General features: G+C 38.2%; 1 protein-coding gene across 10 annotated transcripts in view; it reads left to right on the top strand.

The window, feature by feature from the left end:
* The window catches only part of LOC128702089 (cysteine protease ATG4B), a 65,703-nt gene extending 41,946 nt beyond the window's left edge, over nt 1-23,757 (top strand). For all 10 annotated transcript variants that reach the window (XM_070102830.1, XM_070102825.1, XM_070102826.1 and 7 more), the window contains 4 exons: nt 1,258-1,336; nt 4,728-4,882; nt 14,668-14,824; nt 20,193-23,757. In XM_070102830.1, the coding sequence (XP_069958931.1) occupies nt 1,258-1,336; nt 4,728-4,882; nt 14,668-14,824; nt 20,193-20,257 (456 nt within the window). In that variant the 3' untranslated portion in view covers nt 20,258-23,757. The remainder of the gene's footprint in view (nt 1-1,257; nt 1,337-4,727; nt 4,883-14,667; nt 14,825-20,192) is intronic.
* Nucleotides 23,758-24,089: the final 332 nt, after the last annotated feature.

Here is a 24,089-nt window from a genome sequence, read left to right as displayed (position 1 = left end):
TTTAATGTGTACCTGCACACCAGCACAGTGTGTAAGTATATTTAGGTACAGGTACACTTAAGAATAATTATCAGAGTACATATAAAATATGCAGTAACTTTAAAACACTTGAAATTTTTTAAAGTTTCCTGACATAATAGATGAGGTCACGGAAAATGTAAACAAATTCTGGTGGGGGTGCCATATTTGAAAGACCACTTGCCGTATAGCAAATTTTGGTCATAATTTGACATTGCCGTATTAGCGGAACGCCGTAAGGCAAAACGCCGTAAAGCGGGGCCTTACTGTATATTTGAATGGAGGATCAGGAATGGATGGATGGAGGGAGGGCGGAATGTAGGAAGGATGTGAGTGAGAGAAGGATCATGCATCATCACACCCTCCATTTCATTTCATATTAAATGCACCAATCTTCCACCACTCTTGACAACAACACACACTACTTCTTGCAGTGTTGCTGCTGTGCTACCATGCATAATATGAATGAGTATTTAACTATGGGATGATGATTTACTCATGCTATTATTTGGCATTGAAAAGGCACAATGTCTTAGTAATTTACTAGTAAATATGCTTTTCTGGGCTAAGATTTTTAACCAAATAGGTTCTGAGTACCAACCCCTAGTTATAAAAAATGTTTAGGTATGCATTTTGGTCATTAATTAGACTTCTCATATTGTATTTATCATCGCCTCTCATAATCTGTCTGTAAAAGAAATCTAAACTTAGAAAATCTACAGTGACCTTATATAAGACAGGATTATGATAGACTTCTTGTTCAAGATGCATATTTTCCCATGACCTATGCTTAAGTAAATTATGTAATTTCACCTTTTATTGTGACCTATGCAACTAATCCCTTCAGTTTATTACAAAAGGCAATCTAGTGATACAGTACTTGAAAGATGACCTATAAAATGCAGCCATAAAATTTGCTCATGTGAAAAGGTCAGGAGTGGTATCATTTATATAAGAGGTCTGCTGCTTGCTTGGGTTGGATAGATGGGAAAGAGGGAACTGTGGGCTTGATAACTCATGAATAATAAAAGTTGACAAGTCACAAATGTGGAATTAGCATAGTGTACATCATTTGCCAAATTGTAAATATTAAGATTATCAAAACAACAAACTCATGAATACAGAAGGTTTAGTGTACAAAAACAACTGTACATTCAATACAGCTTTTATTATATGTAATGTTATAGGAACTACAAGATTATTACTTTATAGTTTTTGATAATTTATAATTTTCTACAGAATTGTTTCAAGATGCCACAATCCTTGGGACTCATAGGTGGGAAGCCTAACCATGCATCATATTTTATTGGTTTTATGGGTAAGTTATTAATTATCAGGGGTACTTCAATTTATTTTTAGGTATTTGTCAACAGTAGATGAAGATGGGTTTATATAACTGCTGTAAGCGTGTTTGTTCTTTTCACTGTCAAATTACTAGTTATCAAAAAAATTCATGTTAGTCTTCAGAAAAGAAAATTGTCTTGGTTAACAGTGATCCTTGAAACCCCAGCAGTGTGGTTACTATTAATGGTTAGTAACAGAAAATGTTACCTACCTAGAAAGATTTAAGTTATTTTGGGACTATAATAATTAACACAGTTCCTCTCACTTGCAAGAGGGCCCCTATGATTTTACAACAGATTAGGTTTTGGGCTACGGCTGTAAAGCAGAAATTGCTGTAAAGTGAAACATGGCCTTTTTTTCACTTTCAAATGCATATACAAGCCTGATAACATGTTTACACTATTATATATTAAGTGAGCAATAAAGCCAGGCTTAAAAAAATGCATATATCATGCACACATTACTTACCTTAAAATATTTTCATCCTTAGCTTATAGTGAGTGGTGAAAATACATATTGTAGGAAGTCTGAATAAATGAAGAATGGGTATAATTGAAAACCTCTGCATTAGCAAAACTCTGCAAAGTGGGACCCTTATGTACTCATATACTGCATTAATTTGTACCATGTGCAACATGCAGAACTTACCATACCCCGGCCGGGATTGAACCCACGGTCAGAGAGTCTCAAAACTCCAGACCGTCGCGTTAGCCACTAGACCAGCTAGCCACAATAAGATTCGTCCAACTAGGTATATTTCTACACCATAGGAAGGTTAGCACAGGCACCACTGTGACCACAAATGCAAGTTTTTACAGACGAATCTCCAGCTAGCGTGGCTGTGACGAACTCTAGCTCAAGTCCCCTCACTGCCGTCAACATGACTCACGAAATCGTAATGACACGATTGCAAACAAACCATACCCCGGCCGGGATTGAACCCGCGGTCAGAGAGTCTCAAAACTCCAGACCTTCGCGTTAGCCACTAGACCAGCTAGCCACAAAAAGATTCATCCAACTAGGTATATTTCTACACCATAGGAAGGATAGCACAGGCACCACTGTGACCACAAATGCAAGTGTAGAAATATACCTAGTTGGACGAATCTTATTGTGGCTAGCTGGTCTAGTGGCTAACGCGACGGTCTGGAGTTTTGAGACTCTCTGACCACGGGTTCAATCCCGGCCAGGGTATGGTTTGTTTGCAATCGTGTCATTACGATTTCATGAGTCATGTTGAAGGCAGTGAGGGGACTTGAGCTAGAGTTCGTCATGGCCACGCTAGCTGGAGATTCGTCTGTAAAAACTTGCATTTGTGGTCACAGTGGTGCCTGTGCTAACCTTCCTATGGTGTAGAAATATACCTAGTTGGATGAATCTTATTGTGGCTAGCTGGTCTAGTGGCTAACGCGACGGTCTGGAGTTTTGAGACTCTCTGACCGCGGGTTCAATCCCGGCCGGGGTATGGTTTGTTTGCAATCGTGTCATTACGATTTCGTGAGTCATGCAGAACTTAATAGAATTACTCTTTGTTTTACTGCAGTAGACAGTCTGCTAATCACAAAAACTAAAATTAAATTTCTCCAACTTGAAATATTGATACAAAACTCTTTTGCAGGAGGTGTAACTTAAGTGTGGGTTGCTAAAAATTATTTGCAGATATAGTCCTTTATGAACTGATCAGATATGAACTTTGCAAATAAAAATTAAGCAGGGTGCCTTGATGGCAGTGAAGGAGTGATCTGAGGAAGTGGACATATCCTCCCCTTCCTTGGATGAAACCTGATTGCCTCCAGTTTCTCATGTGCTGCACAACCTTGATCGATTTACTGTTTCTTCCTGTAACAATAATAATATAGAATTTAACTAAAGACAGTAATGGATTTGACTGCTTATAATGTAAATAAAAACAAAGGTACAATACCGTGACTGGAACAATACACAAATAACCCACACATAGAAGAGAGGAGCTTACAACGACATTCCGGTCTGACTTGGACCATTTACAGAGTCACACTGAGGTTATGTCATCATAAGCCCCTCTCATCTATGTGTGGGTTATTTGTGTACTTATAATGCAGTTAGTTGACTGTAACTACTGGCACACTGATGATAGTCCTAGAACTTTTCAGGGTAACTGCTTCACCATGGACCACTTAAGGTACAGTATTTAGTGGCAGCCAGAGTGATGGCAGTGGTGGTAGTAATGACATTATTGAAAGCCATAGTCTATACATCAAATGGTAGATGCAGTACTGTGGGCATGACTCCCAACAATTGTTCTGCAACTTCACAGGGTGACAGGTTGACATTGGACTACCCAGGGTAAAATATTTATGATAGAAATAATGGTAATGTAGATACAAAGATAATCTTTATGGTTATAGATCTGTGTAATACTGCAAAGAATGTAAGTGATATTATTGTGATTGGACCAGTTCACAAAGAACCAACAATTCAAAGAGGAAACTTTTAAAGTTTTTATCTGACCTGGACACACAAGTATTGCCAAAGTGTTCTTTTCTATGTGTGGGTTGTGTACAGTACTATACTGTATATAAAAACCTGTAAGATAATTCTGTCCATTTTGCAAGTAATTGTGGCATACTTACATATCAAGATTCAGATGTTTTGATAATGGGAAATTTAAAAATTACAAGTCTTTCTTTCAACAAACCGGCCATATCCCATGGAAGCAGGGTGGCCCAAAAAGAAAAACAAAAATTTCTCTTTTCAGCTTTAGTAATGTATACAGGATAAGGGGCTACTAGCCCCTTGCTCCTTGCATTTTAGTTGCCTCTTATGACACGCACGGTTTACAGAGGAGATGAGAGGAAATAAACAAGAACAAGAACTAGTAAGAAAATAAAAGACAACCTAGAGGGGTGTGTATATATACGCTTGTACATGCATGTGTAGTGTGATATGAGTGTAAATAGAAATAACAAGATGTACCTGAAATCTTGCATGTTTATGAGACAAAAAAAAGACACCAGCAATCCTACCATCATGTAAAGCAATTACAGGCTTTAAAAATTACAAGTATGTTCTGATTTTTATGCACAGTCAAGCAAGTTGAACTGTCCTTCAAAAAGGATTTTTTAAAATTTCTTTTGTGCATTGACAAATATTTTTATGAATGTTATGTAATGCTATATTATATAACACTCATATTTCACCAAAACTAACTTAGTGGCCTTGCTAAAAATCAACATAAATCACTGTAGCTGGGTGGTACAGTGTACAGGTTGTCAATCAAAAGACTTCATTTCTGTTCCCAGTTCATTTCTCTCCCTATCCATATGCATACATTGTAAGTATATGCATGTACTTTTCAGTCTTCAATATATTGTACTTTGTTATAGGTGATGAGCTGGTGTACCTTGACCCCCATACAACACAAGAGGCTGGAAGTATAGCCAAGAAATTGACAGAGGAAGAAGTTGAATTAGATAAGTCTTACCACATCTCTTGTGCTCAGCGTATGCCTTTTGAGCACCTGGATCCTTCCTTAGCTTTGGTAAATAACTATATAAACAGTTTTAAGAAAGATACACTTAGATATCTTTTTATTTTTATGATGGCCTTTGCACTGTACTTGGGTCTAATATATGGCAATAGGAAATGTATAATGATTTGAAAGTTGAATTATCAAATATTAGGTTAGCATTCATCATTACTACTCCATTACTGAGTGGACTAATATTACTGTGAGAAACTTGTGCAACATATGGGAATCTTTATTGAAGAAATCTTTCGCCACACAATCTTCAACTTGACAATTTTAAACCATTTATCACATAGTTCTGTATTACTATATTGAGGTTTTGCATGTGATTGCATTGACATTTATGTACACAGACACACACACCTTGTGATTTAATAATCAGAAAGTTGATAAGTTACATGTAGCATTCAATAGGTTCTCCAAGAATTTTCAAAAATAAAAAAGAACTTCCCAGTATAAAATAAAAAAGAATTTCCCAGTATTTCTGCCCTAAGGCAGAAATACTGGGAATCAACAGAAAGATTTTCTTGGTGTCCGTGAAGGGTTCTTGACCCAAGGATTTGGATCTAGCCTCCTTGTCCTATGATCAAACATGATTACCTCCATTCCCCAGATACTGTATGACCCCTGTGGGTTATGCACTTCCCCATAACTTTAATAATAATGACAATACAATTGTCATGTACAGTAAACATGTAATATTCAACAGTTATATTCACCCTGCCTTTGGGAGATAGCTGGTGTGTTAAAAAATATATAAATTTGTTTAAAGTGGTTTTTCATTTATTAAATATTTCTATAATTATGTTGTAAATTCACAACATTTCAAGTTGGTTAAAAGAGTAGCTTAAGATGAGCAATAAATGAGGAATCAAATCTTCACATCACTTGACAGATGGCTAGATAATTATTTATAGGATATTTACTGTTGGGTACTTGACTTTACATATACAGTGGTACCTTGACTTACGAGTGCCCCAACTTACAAGCTTTCCGAGTTACGATCCTTTGCTCACTCGATTTTTTTATTTGAGTTGCAAGCCAGAATCTGAGTTACGAGCGAGCCTCAGATGCGCCGCCACTAATTGGCAGCATATCTGAAGTCAAATCCAACTCTGTGCCCAGAGGAATGTCAGGTACTTCGCTCCATCCCACATGCTCTTCGAAGACGTAACTGGAAGGATAATACTCCCACACTAATCCCAGATTGTAGTGAGGCACCTCGTCCCTTGTTTGGTTCTCGTATAAATCCGGGGAAGAAGTAACCTCCATTTCAACACTCAGAGTTTCTTCAGAAACATTAAGGCCTCTGTGATATTTACCTGTCTCACGGAGGTTCCTTCAGTGGGTGGAGTAGTGAGAGTGGTGGGTGGAGTAGTGATAGTGGTGGGTGGAGTAGTGAGGGTGATGGATGGAGTAGTGATAATGGTGAGTGGAGTAGATATGGTGGTTGGTGTAGTAGTGAGGGTGGTGGGTGTAGTAGAGATGGTGGTAGGTGGAATAGTGAAGGTGGTTCTTATTTAAAAACCTGTAACAAAAAAATTGGGGTGTTTTTTGGGGGGCTGGAACAGATTAACGGTATTTCAATTAACCCCTTGACTATCGCAACCCCCAATCCTGAGGCGTTTCCTGGTGTCGCAAAATTTAAAAAAAAAATTATTTCTTCTTAGGAAATGAGAGAATCTTTTCCCGATTGTAATGACACCAAAAAATGAAATTTGATGGAAAACTGATGGAATTACCCTCTCGCGAAGTTAGCGACCCCGGAGATATTTACAAATCGTCGATTTTGCCCAATTTGAGCCCTATTTTTGGCTAACTCCATTGTTCCATTCGACCAAACTCATAGCTATTTCTTTAGAACCCCATTTTTTCTATCGATTGAGTACAAGAAACTGCCCATTTACCGATTTCAACTACCCAATAACATGGTCAGAAATTTGCAATTTGGCCCATTTCACAAAAATTAAAAAATATGACAATGTCAAAATAAGGTCCAGAATGAACAATGCAGACATTCCTGGCTCTAAAATAACATTTTCTTTGTTCATCAGTCACATCTCCAGGCCCCTCTGATATTACTCTTGCTTTCTATTTTGAATTTTTATTCAAACAAAAATAGAAGATTTACTCTTATGCAGACTACTGCAATACTGTAATAATTGTACAAATAATGTCAACCCATTCATGGCTGCATATTAGAATGGCTAGTTGGATATTTATTGGACAATAACATCATTTGTTTACTTTTGAACATTGACAAAAATCAAACATTTCTCCTACTTTGAGCTCCATTTTAAGGTTATTTTTATAGTAAAACCAATCAAAATCACCTCTATTTCTATAATATGTTTTCCATTCTATCAAATGAGACCAAAAAACGAGAATACAACCATAAATACTGTATGAAAATAGACCACAAAGTTGGCATTTTAATTAAAAAAACGGTCGTAGTTGTTTTTTCTCATTATGCACTGCATGCTCCAGGATTTTTTTTATGTGGTGCACACTGACCACACAGACCCATTCTCTCACATGTGGGCCTACCAGCTTTCTCCTGCTTGATTTGAAGCCGCTAGAATTTACGAGTATATATACGTCAAACACGGTACCTCGTAAGATGTATATATACAACGAAAACAGTCAAAGGGTTAATTTCAACAAGGAAAATTGATTTGACATACAAGCAAATTGAGTTACGAGCTCTGTCACAGAATGAATTAAACTCATAAGTCAAGGTACCACTGTACAGTGGACCCCCGCATAGCGATATTAATCCGTGCAAGAGAGCTCATTGTTATGCGAAATTATCGTTATGCGAATGAATTTTCCCCATAAGAAATAATGGAAATCAAATTAATCCGTGCAAGACACCCCAAAGTATGAAAAAAAAAAATTTTACCACATGAAATATTAATTTTAATACACACAAACTGAAAAAGGCATGCACAGTTACATGACACTTACTTTTATTGAAGATCTGGTGATGATTGATGGGATGGGAGGAGGAGAGAGTGTTAGTGTTTAGAAGGGGAATCCCCTTCCATTAAGACTTGAGGTGTCAAGTCCTTTTCTGGGGTTACTTCCCTTCTTCTTTTAATGCCACTAGGACCAGCTTCAGAGTCACTGGAGTTCTGTCGCACAACATATCTGTCCATAGTGGCCTGTACCTCTCGTTCCTTTATGACTTCCCTAAGGTGTTTCACAACATTGTCAGTGTAATAGTCACCAGCACGGCTTGCAATAGCTGTGTGAGGGTGATTTTCATCCATGAAGGTTTGCACTTCAAGCCACTTTGCACAGATTTCCTTAATCTTTGTAGTAGGCAATTTCTTCAATTTCTCTCTCCCCTCCTTCGAACCAGTTTCCTCAGGTCTGGCCTCTTGCTGTTGAAGTTGATCTATCAGCTCATCAGTGGTTAGTTCTTCATTGTCCTCCTCCACCAACTCTTCCACATCATCCCCACTAACCTCCAACCCCAAGGACTTTCCCAATGCCATAATGGATTCTTCAACTGGCATAGGATTCTCAGGGTTAGCCTGAAACCCTTCAAAATCCCTTTGGTCTACACATTCTGGCCACAGTTTCTTCCAAGCAGAGTTCAAGGTCCTCTTAGTCACTCCCTCCCAAGCCTTACCTATAAGGTTTACACAATTGAGGATATTAAAGTGATCTCTCCAAAAGTCTCTTAGAGTCAGTTGAGTTTCTGAGGTCACTACAAAGCACCTTTCAAACAGAGCTTTTGTGTACAGTTTTTTGAAGTTTGCAATAACCTGCTGGCCCATGGGCTGCAGGAGAGGAGTGGTATTAGGAGGCAAAAACTTCACCTTAATGAATTTCATGTCCCCATAAAGTCGCTCTGCCATGTCTGTAGGATGACCAGGGGCATTTTCTAACACCAGGAGGCACTTCAGTTCTAATTTCTTTTCAGTTAGGTAATCTTTCACATTGGGGGCAAATGCATGGTGTAACCAGTCATAGAAAAAGTCCCTAGTGACCCATGCCTTACTGTTTGCCCTCCACAGCACACACAAATTTTCCTTGAGGACATTCTTTTGCCTGAACGGTCTGGGAGTTTCAGAGTGATACACTAATAAAGGCTTCACTTTGCAATCACCAGTAGCATTGGAACACATCAACAGAGTAAGCCTGTCTTTCATAGGCTTATGTCCTGGGAGTGCCTTTTCCTCCTGAGTAATGTAGGTCCTGCTTGGCATTTTCTTCCAAAACAGGCCTGTTTCATCACAATTAAACACTTGTTCAGGTTTCAGTCCTTCAGTTTCTATGTACTCCCTGAATTCCTCCTCCTATAGGTAGTAGGTTGGTAGACAGCAACCACCCAGGGAAGTACTACCGTCCTGCCAGATGACTGTGAAACAAAAACCTGTAACTGTTTTGCATGATGGTAGGATTGCTGGTTTCTTTTTCTGTCTCATAAACACGCTAAGATAACAGGGATATCTTGCTACTCCTACTTACACTTTGGTCACACTTCACAGACACGCACATGCATATATATATATACATACATCTAGGTTTTTCTCTTTTTTCTAAATAGCTCTTGTTCTTTTTTATTTCTTCTATTGTCCATGGGGAAGTGGAAAAGAATCTTTCCTCCGTAAGCCATGCGTGTCGTATGAGGCGACTAAAATGCCGGGAGCAATGGGCTAGTAACCCCTTCTCCTGTATACAATTACTAAAAAAGAGAAGAAGAAAAACTTTATAAAACTGGGTTGCTTAAATGTGCGTGGATGTAGTGCGGATGACAAGAAACAGATGATTGCTGATGTTATGAATGAAAAGAAGTTGGATGTCCTGGCCCTAAGCGAAACAAAGCTGAAGGGGGTAGGAGAGTTTCAGTGGGGGGAAATAAATGGGATTAAATCTGGAGTATCTGAGAGAGTTAGAGCAAAGGAAGGGGTAGCAGTAATGTTAAATGATCAGTTATGGAAGGAGAAAAGAGAATATGAATGTGTAAATTCAAGAATTATGTGGATTAAAGTAAAGGTTGGATGCGAGAAGTGGGTCATAATAAGCGTGTATGCACCTGGAGAAGAGAGGAATGCAGAGGAGAGAGAGAGATTTTGGGAGATGTTAAGTGAATGTATAGGAGCCTTTGAACCAAGTGAGAGAGTAATTGTGGTAGGGGACTTGAATGCTAAAGTAGGAGAAACTTTTAGAGAGGGTGTGGTAGGTAAGTTTGGGGTGCCAGGTGTAAATGATAATGGGAGCCCTTTGATTGAACTTTGTATAGAAAGGGGTTTAGTTATAGGTAATACATATTTTAAGAAAAAGAGGATAAATAAGTATACACGATATGATGTAGGGCGAAATGACAGTGGTTTGTTGGATTATGTATTGGTAGATAAAAGACTGTTGAGTAGACTTCAGGATGTACATGTTTATAGAGGGGCCACAGATATATCAGATCACTTTCTAGTTGTAGCTATACTGAGAGTAAAAGGTAGATGGGATACAAGGAGAATAGAAGCATCAGGGAAGAGAGAGGTGAAGGTTTATAAACTAAAAGAGGAGGCAGTTAGGGTAAGATATAAACAGCTATTGGAGGATAGATGGGCTAATGAGAGCATAGGCAATGGGGTCGAAGAGGTATGGGGTAGGTTTAAAAATGTAGTGTTAGAGTGTTCAGCAGAAGTTTGTGGTTACAGGAAAGTGGGTGCAGGAGGGAAGAGGAGCGATTGGTGGAATGATGATGTAAAGAGAGTAGTAAGGGAGAAAAAGTTAGCATATGAGAAGTTTTTACAAAGTAGAAGTGATGAAAGGAGGGAAGAGTATATGGAGAAAAAGAGAGAAGTTAAGAGAGTGGTGAAGCAATGTAAAAAGAGAGCAAATGAGAGAGTGGGTGAGATGTTATCAACAAATTTTGTTGAAAATAAGAAAAAGTTTTGGAGTGAGATTAACAAGTTAAGAAAGCCTAGAGAACAAATGGATTTGTCAGTTAAAAATAGGAGAGGAGAGTTATTAAATGGAGAGTTAGAGGTATTGGGAAGATGGAAGGAATATTTTGAGGAATTGTTAAATGTTGATGAAGATAGGGAAGCTGTGATTTCGTGTATAGGGCAAGGAGGAATAACATCTTGTAGGAGTGAGGAAGAGCCAGTTGTGAGTGTGGGGGAAGTTCGTGAGGCAGTAGGTAAAATGAAAGGGGGTAAGGCAGCCGGGATTGATGGGATAAAGATAGAAATGTTAAAAGCAGGTGGGGATATAGTTTTGGAGTGGTTGGTGCAATTATTTAATAAATGTATGGAAGAGGGTAAGGTACCTAGGGATTGGCAGAGAGCATGCATAGTTCCTTTGTATAAAGGCAAAGGGGATAAAAGAGAGTGCAAAAATTATAGGGGGATAAGTCTGTTGAGTGTACCTGGTAAAGTGTATGGTAGAGTTATAATTGAAAGAATTAAGAGTAAGACGGAGAATAGGATAGCAGATGAACAAGGAGGCTTTAGGAAAGGTAGGGGGTGTGTGGACCAGGTGTTTACAGTGAAACATATAAGTGAACAGTATTTAGATAAGGCTAAAGAGGTCTTTGTGGCATTTATGGATTTGGAAAAGGCGTATGACAGGGTGGATAGGGGGGCAATGTGGCAGATGTTGCAAGTGTATGGTGTAGGAGGTAGGTTACTGAAAGCAGTGAAGAGTTTTTACGAGGATAGTGAGGCTCAAGTTAGAGTATGTAGGAAAGAGGGAAATTTTTTCCCAGTAAAAGTAGGCCTTAGACAAGGATGTGTGATGTCACCGTGGTTGTTTAATATATTTATAGATGGGGTTGTAAGAGAAGTAAATGCGAGGGTTTTGGCAAGAGGCGTGGAGTTAAAAGATAAAGAATCACACACAAAGTGGGAGTTGTCACAGCTGCTCTTTGCTGATGACACTGTGCTCTTGGGAGATTCTGAAGAGAAGTTGCAGAGATTGGTGGATGAATTTGGTAGGGTGTGCAAAAGAAGAAAATTAAAGGTGAATACAGGAAAGAGTAAGGTTATGAGGATAACAAAAAGATTAGGTGATGAAAGATTGAATATCAGATTGGAGGGAGAGAGTATGGAGGAGGTGAACGTATTCAGATATTTGGGAGTGGACGTGTCAGCGGATGGGTCTATGAAAGATGAGGTGAATCATAGAATTGATGAGGGAAAAAGAGTGAGTGGTGCACTTAGGAGTCTGTGGAAACAAAGAACTTTGTCCTTGGAGGCAAAGAGGGGAATGTATGAGAGTATAGTTTTACCAACGCTCTTATATGGGTGTGAAGCGTGGGTGATGAATGTTGCAGCGAGGAGAAGGCTGGAGGCAGTGGAGATGTCATGTCTGAGGGCAATGTGTGGTGTGAATATAATGCAGAGAATTCGTAGTTTGGAAGTTAGGAGGAGGTGCGGGATTACCAAAACTGTTGTCCAGAGGGCTGAGGAAGGGTTGTTGAGGTGGTTCGGACATGTAGAGAGAATGGAGCGAAACAGAATGACTTCAAGAGTGTATCAGTCTGTAGTGGAAGGAAGGTGGGGTAGGGGTCGGCCTAGGAAGGGTTGGAGGGAGGGGGTAAAGGAGGTTTTGTGTGCGAGGGGCTTGGACTTCCAGCAGGCATGCGTGAGCGTGTTTGATAGGAGTGAATGGAGACAAATGGTTTTTAATACTTGACGTGCTGTTGGAGTGTGAGCAAAGTAACATTTATGAAGGGATTCAGGGAAACCGGCAGGCCGGACTTGAGTCCTGGAGATGGGAAGTACAGTGCCTGCACTCTGAAGGAGGGGTGTTAATGTTGCAGTTTAAAAACTGTAGTGTAAAGCACCCTTCTGGCAAGACAGTGATGGAGTGAATGATGGTGAAAGTTTTTCTTTTTCGGGCCACCCTGCCTTGGTGGGAATCGGCCGGTGTGATAATAAAAAAAAATATTTTTCAGCTGCTTTGTGGTCCAAACTGGCAGCCTCACCATGCCTTATCACACTATGTATGCCACTACGCCTCTTAAATCTCTCAAACCAACCTTTGCTGGCCTTAAATTCACTCACATCATCACTAGTTGCAGGCATTTTTTTAATTAAATCCTCATGCAACTTCCTAGCCTTTTCACTTATGATCACTTGAGAGACGCTATCTCCTGCTAGCTGTTTTTCATTTATCCACACCAATAAGAGTCTCTCAACATCTTCCATCACTTGCGATCTTTGTTTCGAAAACACAGTTAAACCTTTGGCAAGAACAGCTTCCTTGATTGTCTTTCTGGTGCCCACAATAGTAGCGATGGTTGATTGGGTTGATTACCAGTAGCAGAAATGTTTGATTCTTTGCTGTGTTCAAGAGTAAACACATGATGCCACTGTCCAATACCTGTCTGAATAGCCATTCCAATATGCAGTCATGAATGGGTTTACATTATTTATACTGTAGTTTAATAGCAAATAATGAACAAACAAAACACTGGCCACACTGGTGGGAGGGCTGGCTGCCAGTTGCAGGGGTCGGAGGGAGGGTAGTAGGGACATCCAGTGGTTGAGGAAGTGGAGGCATGGTGGAGACAGTGGTATTTAATAACATACATGTTATTAAACCATAACATGTATGTATTTAGTACAGTTTATGACATCTTCATGTATTTTATGATTGTTCATGGTTCAACAAGCTAAGGAAGAGGTATTGTATTATATTTCCCTACAATATATTGGGGCACCAAACATTCGCGATTTTTCAACATTCACGAGGCTCTTGATCCCCTAACCCTCGCGAATGTTAAGGGAGACCTGTACTTTCTATTTTCCCAGATGCTGTATGACCCTTATTAGTTTAGCATACCCCCCCCCCCTATACATGTAATAATTAATATGATGTTTCACCTACAAGAGGCATTATCAAAAATTTGATAAAGCCTCTTGTAGGCAAAGTGTCATATTTAATAGAAAGTATCCTTTTGTTATACAGGAAACCCTCGATATAATGGGCTATTGAAATTATGGTTGAAATCCACCGGTTAAATTGTACTTTTAACAACGTTATTTTCAATCTTTATCACAGTATATCTGTAAATTGTGTGTGCAGTATTGGGTATACAGTTGAGTACTTTAATGCACTTGTTTTGTTATTTTGTTACCATTCTGATTTAACGGACTCTCAGATGATTCCACCTTATTAGTCTATTTTAGCGAGAGTTTACTGTACATACCTTTTTTCACCAGCCAGCTGTAGATGAGTAGAAATAAACTACTCATCAATATTTGGTAAAAAGAATTACAGTGTGCTGTTCATTGTTATAAATTTGCCAGCACACAATAATAATGTGTGTCCTTTCATTAAAATCAAGTCAAAGATTTATTTTCACGTGATAGTTTGTAGAGAGATGGGTGACAATTGGTTGTTCATGCAGAAAGTCCATGGTTATGCAGAGCATTTTGGTGTAGACCCATACTCTGGATTTTAGTAGGTCACTTTTTATTTTACTTTCTGAAGACTTTATCCAACAGACATTGGTGGGAATTACCATCAAAATAATCCTTGAATTAATTATTTTTGTTATTCAAGTGACTTTTACAGTGAAGAAAAGCATACAATTTTTTTTGTTTAATAATTTGATATGCAGGAATATACAATGAATGCATTAGAATATTTGTGTTCAATTATTTTTATAGATTTTTTATCTACGTATTGATTTTTTCTTACTTTGAGGAGCGAATTTATGTACAATGCACCTTGCCTATGGTAGTTGAAAATATGGTCTTCTATTTGTTAGCCTGTTGTGCAATAAAAATATTTAGTAGATTTTCAGGTTATTATTTATTACTGTTTCTTTTCAGTGCTTTTTCTGTGGCTCGGAGAAAGAATTTGATGACTTGTGTAATCGAATGAGGCAGGAGCTCATAGATGCAGAGAAGACTCCCCTCTTTGAATTAGTTCCCACTAGACCGGACTACATGAAGGATGACTCAAGTTTTGAGGGAGCTTCTGGAATTAGTATGACTAACTAGAATAATTTTTTGTAACTCTTAAAAATTTATTATGTGAATACAGTAGGTCTCCCACCTATGGTGTTAATGCATTACTGAAAATTGTTCACAAGTCCATTGTTTGGAACTTAGAATCTACATTCTCATAAACATCCATGTTATAATTGGAGATGAATTACCAAGCAGTAACAATCTGTTACTAATTTTATCTGTTGGAGTATGAGCAGGGTAATAATTTGTAGAGAAATTCAGTGAAACTGATAGACCAGACTTGAGCCCTGGAGGTGGGAAGTACAGTCTCTGCACTCCGAAGGAGTATCAGCATGCTTCTGGCAAGACAATGATGGAGCGAGTGATGGTGACAGTGTTTCTTTTTCAAGACACCCTATCTCAGTGGGGTGCTAGACCCATAAATGCCATACAACACTTGAGGCCTGGGGACAGTTAGGTTTGATCCAAGGAAGGAGCACCTCCCTTGAGGGGGAGCAGTATTATAGCACAGTATAGTATATATAGGTACTGTACTCTATGTTCATTGATAATGCATCTTACAGATTTCTTGATGCTGGTGAGGGGCTCTTGAGCTAAGGAATTAAACCTACCCCTACCTACTCCCCTTGCTTGGATCACACCTGATTATTTCTTATTCTCCCCGGCTCTCATGCATTTAAATTTTGTTGAAGTACATCAGATTACTTAAGGGTACGACTCCCAATTTTGGCCAACTCTTTTATTTTTCAACCAATTTTTTTTATTTTTGGTGTACATTTAGAGGTTCATATGTAGAAGAATGTGACAAAGTTTCAGTATGATTGGCCAACAAACAACAGATAAAAAAATATTTAATGACTTTTCATATATGGCAGCAAGGTATGACAAAATGGCACTTCGAGTGGCACTTCCGACAATCCCAACCGTTAGAATACATCTGACACTAATTTGGGAGGCACATGTTTCATCTAATATATCTTATTATCATGGAAAAAAAATACTTTTGATAGACTTTTTGGCATTCACCAAAATATCTGCCTTTTACCTCCCACAAAATCAAAAATATTTGATATATTCCAAAAAAAGAATCCTCACATTTTCAAACACACTTTGTTTTATATTGTCAGTGAAAATCATTTCAAGACAATAATTAACAATGGTGTACATTAGCGAAATATGTGAAAAAGTTACTTCCGAGATATAGGCCTAGAACGCCGGCAGGCCTACCGTCTCAAAAAAAAATTTTTTTTTTGCGCGGAAATCGCGTTTTTTCGGTGTATTTCTTAGTAAACTGATGTTCTAGTGCAGTTATCCTCTTCAAAATACCGTTTTCTATTACTCACATACCAAACAATAGAACAAGGAGACGAGGAGTAACACATTTATATCGAAATATTGCTGGTGGACTCTCGCTATATTATGGCCTATTTTATTCAGTCTTAGAGTATATAACATGTTTGTTTGTTATTTATAGTGTTTATTATATCATATTAGATCAATTCTGATAGACAAATAAGCCGTATAGTTGATATATAAGCTGATATAAACGTAATGAAGTGATTTCACCTGGCACCATCTGGAGGGAGAGTACTGCCGAGTGTTCTCAGATGGCTCCCGATTGGCTGGCACTCTACTGATAAGCTCCACCTACTCTTACATGATGCCAAATAATCAATTATTATATTAGAAAGAATAATGCAAAGAAAAAGCAATAAAAAACAAGGAAAAAATTCCAAAAAATACATGGGTTGAGAACAGACGCGCTACCTACATCGCCGTTACCATACCTGATATAAATGACTATAATTTCTTGTAGAAACATCTTAGAACATTGATTCTTGTACCATTGTGTTGCCAAAGAGTTAAGCTATTTTTCGGTATATATAAATCAATTTCCATAATTTTTTTATTTTTGGTTGAGCGCACGCGGAAAATTGCCCTAGCGCTGTCACTGATACAGTTTTTTACCTGTATGGTTCCCATATCCATGAATGGATATGATTGCTGAATGTCCTGGAAGCCTCGCATAACCTTCCCAAAAGCTGCTTGTCATAGCCACCTGAACGTCCTTAAAACCCTAGCCCATCTTTCTTGGGGAAGCTGATAGACAAACCCTTATTCATCTTCATCAAAGACAAATAAGGGTTTATTGTGCCTTAATCTAAACTGGACTACAGGGACGAACTGTATTCTTCAGCCTTCCTCATTTGTGTCTCGAGGCTTTTTGTTCTCTATCAGTTGGATGATCTTTGCAAGATCAAATGATCTCGCAAAGATCATCCTGTATGTGGAAGGATTACCATGAGCCTTCCACATACAGGACAGTAACGGATGTTAGAAGGGATCCTTTGTTTAATTATCACCCCTGTTTACTATGCCTATTTCCTCCCCATATTCACTATTGGCTTCCTTATTTTACCTCCTCTTTACATTCACATTTTACTTTTTCCTACCTCCTTTGGAAGTCCCAACAATTCATGTTTATTCTTCCCCACTTCCATGTGCAAAAGCTCACTTGGTATAAACCTTGGTAATAAATACCGACAAGTTGGTTTAGAAAGACATGTCAGCAAACACTATAACATATTTATTAGAAAACGTTTCGGTCCTGGGACCGTGATCAGAAGTGATCAAGGTCCCAGGACCGAAACGTTTTCTAATAAATATGTTATAGTGTTTGCTTACGTGTCTTTCTAAACCAAAAGCTCACTTACCTTCATTATAATTTTTTTTTTATTATCACACTGGCCGATTCCCACCAAGGCAGGGTGGCCCAAAAAAAAACAAAAAACTTTCACCATCATTCACTCCATTACTGTCTTGCCAGAAGGGTGCTTTACACTACAGTTTTTAAACTGCAACATTAACACCCCTCCTTTAGAGTGCAGGCACTGTACTTCCCATCTCCAGGACTCAAGTCCGGCCTGCCGGTTTCCGTGAACCCCTTCATAAATGTTACTTTGCTCACACTCCAACAGCACGTCAAGTATTAAAAACCATTTGTCTCCATTCACTCCTATCAAACATGCTCACGCATGCCTGCTGGAAGTCCAAGCCCCTCGCACACAAAACCTCCTTTACCCCCTCCCTCCAACCTTTCCTAGGCCGACCCCTACCCCGCCTTCCTTCCACTACAGACTGATACACTCTTGAAGTCATTCTGTTTCGCTCCATTCTCTCTACATGTCCGAACCACCTCAACAACCCTTCCTCAGCCCTCTGGACAACAGTTTTGGAATCCCGCACCTCTTAACTTCCAAACTACGAATTCTCTGCATTATATTCACACCACACATTGCCCTCAGACATGACATCTCCACTGCCTCCAGCCTTCTCCTCGCTGCAACATTCATCACCCATGCTTCACACCCATATAAGATCGTTGGTAAAACTACACTCTCATACATTCCCCTCTTTGCCTCCAAGGTCAAAGTTCTTTGTCTCCACAGACTCCTAAGTGCACCACTCACCCTTTTCCCCTCATCAATTCTATGATTCACCTCATCTTTCATAGACCCATCCGCTGACACGTCCACTCCCAAATATCTGAATACATTCACCTCCTCCATACCCTCTCCTTCCAATCTGATATCCAATCTTTCATCACTTAATCTTTTTGTTATCCTCATAACCTTACTATTTCCTGTATTCACTTTTAATTTTCTTCTTTTGCATACCCTACCAAATTCATCCACCAATCTCTGCAACTTCTCTTCAGAATCTCCAAAGAGCACAGTGTCATCAGCAAAGAGCAACTGTGACAACTCCCACTTTATGTGTGATTCTTTATCTTTTAACTCCACGCCTCTTGCCAAGACCCTCGCATTTACTTCTCTTACAACCCCATCTATAAATATATTAAACAACCACGATGACATCACACATCCTTGTCTAAGGCCTACTTTTACTGGGAAATAATTTCCCTCTTTCCTACATACTCTAACTTGAGCCTCACTATCCTTGTAAAAACTCTTCACTGCTTTCAGTAACCTACCTCCTACACCATACACCTGCAACATCTGCCACATTGCCCCCCTATCCACCCTGTCATACGCCTTTTCCAAATCCATAAATGCCACAAAGACCTCTTTAGCCTTATCTAAATACTGTTCACTTATGTGTTTCACTGTAAACACCTGGTCCACACACCGCCTACCTTTCCTAAAGCCTCCTTGTTCATCTGCTATCCTATTCTCCGTCTTACTCTTAATTCTTTCAATAATAACTCTACCATACACTTTACCAGGTACACTCAACAAACTTATCCCCCTATAATTTTTGCACTCTCTTTTGTCCCCTTTGCCTTTATACAAAGGAACTATGCATGCTCTCTGCCAATCCCTAGGTACCTTACCCTCTTCCATACATTTATTAACTTTGCACTTATTCTTCCTCATTCTCATGCTGTTGCAGTGAACACCAGTGGATCCAAATCCCCTGGTGCTGGATATGCAGCAGTTTTTTTTCTGACAAAACGATTCACGGTCACTTACTAAACTCAACTAGTGTTTTTACAGCAGAGTTTTATGCAGTTCTTGTGGGCATCATACACATTGCATAGCTATCCATCTTGTCATTCATAGTTTCAAACTCCTACAGTGATTTACAGGATATCCAAAAATTTTACTCATCTCATCCCAACATTGTATACAGCTTTATTTATGCTGCATTTCTAGTAAACACACACAATTTTTTGCTTGGTTCATGGATGTGATATTTTGGATAATGAACAAGTAAACTCAACTGCTTGGTCAGCTATTCATGACCTAATTTCACACAAGGGTATTCTTTTCTTTGATTATTTTTTCAATGACTTTTCAACTCCAAAACTATTGGCAACAATGGTGGTCTGAGTTGAACCACAGTATAGTTTCTTGTCAAACCACATTTAGGTTATTGACTGTCTTCCCACCACTGTTGTGTTCAGCCACACATGCCTCACAGATACCTCATGGAAAAAATGCCCAGCACTGCTTTATGAGGACTGTCAGTTTGCCATACCTTAATAGATTGGCCTGTCTATCAGCAAGCATGCAGAATTCACTTCCACCATCACCCCAACACACACTAACCAACTTTACTGAAAATCCCAACTTGCAGTCAGACTTTTTAACAAACTACCTTATTGCACTAACCTTGATTTTAATTTACAATTTGCACTCGCCCATACCCACACTAACCCTTACCCTTGTGTAGTCCTGCCCCTGTTGCACATCCCTCCCTGCAGCCCTGTACTTTTTGAATTTAGCACTTAATTTCATTATATTTTTATTCCCCAGGTACAGTATGACCCCCTTACTCCATGAAAGAATTAATAATAATAGGTTGATAGAGCTCATTTTATAGTTCAAGTTTAATAATAATGTTGTATTCTTATTTTTCAGATGTGGAGTTTGAAGATCACCAACTTGATTCTGATGATGACGAAGAGTTTGAAGTTCTTCAGTAAAACCAGAAGAGATAATGAGATGATCTGTTGACATAGGCTATAATTGATACGAGGTTGTTTTACCAAAGTACTGTCTATGTTGTTACAGAACTGTGGAAACTGTTATATTTTGGCAATGTATTTATTTGTAGAACAAGTGAATTCAGTATTTTACTGTATATTTTATTTGCTTATCTCTTACAGATGTTGATGTTTTATCATAGGTTCAGAATGTTTTGTAATTGATACAATCCACATTATTGGAATGTAATGCTTAAAAACCACTTCTCAGAGGATAAAAATTGTGCAAACACACTTTTTTTTTTTCTTATAATCCGCTGCATCTGTTAACCTTTTGGGAGAGAGCTTTCTTGAGTAGGATCAAGTTAAGGTTGTATATGATGTACACTTGGTCAGGTGTCCTCTAACTGTATTATGCATGGGGGAAAAGTGCTGAACCCATAGGGATCATAAGCACCTGGATGAATGGGAGGTAATCAGGTTTAATCCAAGGAAGGGGAGGGCAGGTCCAATTCCTTGGATCGCAGGTCCCTCACCAGCACCAGAGAATCCCCACTTAAGGAAAGACTAGCTTTGCAGTAACAAATAGATGTGGGTGAGCACACACAGCCCCAGCATGGTGCTCACACCTGAAAAAAGCATGTTTAGAAGCTCAAGAAGATCCAAAGGTTTGCAGCCAGACTAGTACCTGAGCTGAAAGTTATGTACCATGAGGAGAGGTTAAAGGGATTAAATCTGACAATTCTGATAAATATGACAAAGGAAACTGTAAAAACAAAATCTTAAGAGGAATAAATAGGGGAGACAGGGATAGACTGAATTAAGGGACTAGAATCAAAGGGGCACAGGCAGAAGCTGAAAAAAACAGATTAGCCACAGTTAAGTAAGTTTTTTTTTTTTTTTTTTTTATGTTGGTTGAAAATTGAAGTAATTTGAATGAGGCAGCAGTGGAAACAAACTCAGTACACAGTTTTAAGAGGATATGATAAGGCCAGAAATCAGTGGTGTAGTAGTACTACCACTGCTGCTGTTCTATGACCTCCACTAATACCACTATTGCTATCTCTTCTTCCACAATAATTACCACTCCCTTTTTCCCCTTGTATATATTTTGGCCTACCCTTCTTGCTTCAGTTTGACTTGTTAATGGTCCAGGTTATGCCAAAATAATATAAGTTTCCCTGTTCTAAATGCAGGATGTGTGATGTGGTGTAGTTATTGAATTTTCATGACAAGCCTCACAGCAATGAGGGGTTATTGCAGCTGGATGAAATTGCATACTGAGAAAAAACCAGCAAGTAGAGTTACACTTAACATCCTCAGATTACTGTGAGAAACTGGCTTAAAGGATTCACATGGCTGTAGAGGAAAAACTTCAAGCCAGATAGCCATCAATTGAAAGTTTTGAGGGGTGTAATCCCTTTACATCCAATATACATTCAGTTGAGAATGGAGCACTCTATACGCTATGCATGATGTAGCAAGAAATCAACATTGTCCTATATCCTCCAGAAATATTCTTGGATCATCAAATTATTCTGATAAGGGAGTCAGTGATCCTTTCCTTTCCACTAATTCATTCCTTTATTCATTCATTCATGCAATCACAGATTATTCTGATAAGGGAGTCAATGATCCTTTCCTTTCCACTAATTCATTCCTTTATTCATTCATTCATGCAATCACTCATTTTCTTATTAAGTCTTACCTAACTCCCTCCCTGCTCCAATGTGTTGATGGTGGCTTCAATGAACACTGCTTCTAATCTCAACAACAGATCAATCATTGGTGAGTACAATACAGTATATATTTTTTAAATTCCCTATTTATATTTCCATTGTTTATAGTGTTATGTATTCATAAAATGGTTAACACCAGTATGCCTATAGTAAGCAGTGCACCTATCTCTGATGAGCACATATTTTTTTTAAATTTCAGCACTGGAAAATAAAGATAGAAAAATTATCTTACTAGTCTGTATCTTGTGTTAAAAATGCAGACACTTGTGAGAAAATTATTTGCTTAACAAACCAATCTTAAAATACTTAAGTAGGTCGTTAAGTGAGAGACCACTATATTTTCTTGACGAATTTCTGCCCTAATTTAAAGAAAAAAAAAAGGTAAATACTGTTTTGTCTTACCTAGTTATGTATAAAGGTTCTGTAAACAAACATACAAATGTGGTGAGGCAGTTGTGCCAGAGCCTCTGCAGTCAGGATCCCTCCACTACACAGTTTTCTCATTAACGTACATTCTCAGTTTATTATCAGGTACCATTATGTACTATTTTAGAACTGCAACCAGAGTAGATGCATCACCAGAAAGCATGGGGATGTGCAGGTACAGTGTAATTGTATGAAACATTTTTTTTTTTTTTGATGCTTGATTTTAATGCAGATTGAATATTCTTTTGTAACTATCTATATAGGTGTTTTATGTAAATTAAGCATCATATGAGCATTATAAGTTTTAGAAAACATTAGTTAGATGAAAAGGATAATAATAAACAAAACTAAGCATTAAACCCACAAGGGTCACACAGCACTGCTAGATAAGGTAGTAAAACTCACTAGCTCAGCAGGAAGGGTGGCAGGTGGGGCCACCACTCGTAGACACCAGGTGTACAGCAAGAAGATTGAAAAAATCCATGGTATTTCTTTTTGCTTAATTTTTTGGAGATTGATGGTGAGTAATACCAAGTTTTCCATTGCTACTTAATTTTTTTTGGTTGCCTTTTTTGAAACATCACTGTATAACAAAATCATATTATAAATGGGATTGCTCCTGTTTGGATTAAATGTGAAGCAAAGGTATTGCATGCTATTGCAATGTGTCCAAAGTAAATGTATATCCCTTCTTTCTTCATTTGGGAAAATTATGATAAGTTTATCTTACATTTCCTAACAAAATAGGTTTAGTTTTTTATTATTATTATTATTATTATTATTATTATAGGGGAGCACTGTATTCACAGGGATTATAGAGCACCTGTTTTTGAGGGAGGGTGAAAGGCATTCAGGCTCAATTCAGGGAACTGGAGCACAGATCCAGTTCCCTAGATCAGGAGCCCAAGGAACATTGTTTTGTTAATTGCACTGATTCAGAATCTTAGATTTATGTAACAGATATAAACAATGAAGTGTGCACTCTCAACATAGTTTGTGCAGAACCAAATAGTAAATTAATGGTAACACTGTTTAATGGGACCCTGACTTTTTTTACAAGATATTTTCAGTGGCAGCTCATGGTAATGCAGTTCCTTAGTCTTGCAATAGCTTCAAACTAAGAGACAGATCAAATAAATATGTTAAAAATACGTATTCGTAGTGGGGAAATTCATGTTTTTTATCTCTATCCCATTATTTCTCATATGGCTGAAGAATTACTTTTACATTTTCTAATTAAGATCTATATAATTTAAAATATATATAGTAGAATGTATATATTTTTTATTTGTAACTAATATCTATGTGTGATTTTAAATATATAATAAATATATATTTTTAAATTTTATTCACCATTATCTACTTTGCCTGATACGAGTATGTATAGTATAGTAATTACATACAATAAGAGGTGGTAGGCTGGTAGACAGCAACCCACCCAGGGAGGCACTTAGTATACTTGCCATACAGATGTGAAATGGTGTTAAAGCTTTGCACCCTACATAGATTACTAGTCCTAGTTTTTTGCTTCGTGAAGAGACAGAAATGAGTTAAATTTTCCATTCAGCATGCGAATATAAGAAAATGTTCATTTACATATACATATTTTTTTTAACACTGGCCATCTCCCACTGAGGCAGAGTGACCCCAAAAAAAAAAAAAAAACT

Source organism: Cherax quadricarinatus, chromosome 83 (genome assembly GCF_038502225.1).
Source record: "Cherax quadricarinatus isolate ZL_2023a chromosome 83, ASM3850222v1, whole genome shotgun sequence".
NCBI lineage: Eukaryota > Metazoa > Arthropoda > Malacostraca > Decapoda > Parastacidae > Cherax > Cherax quadricarinatus.
The sequence above is the reverse complement of the archived record's forward strand: the minus strand, read 5'-3'. Positions and strand labels throughout refer to the sequence as shown.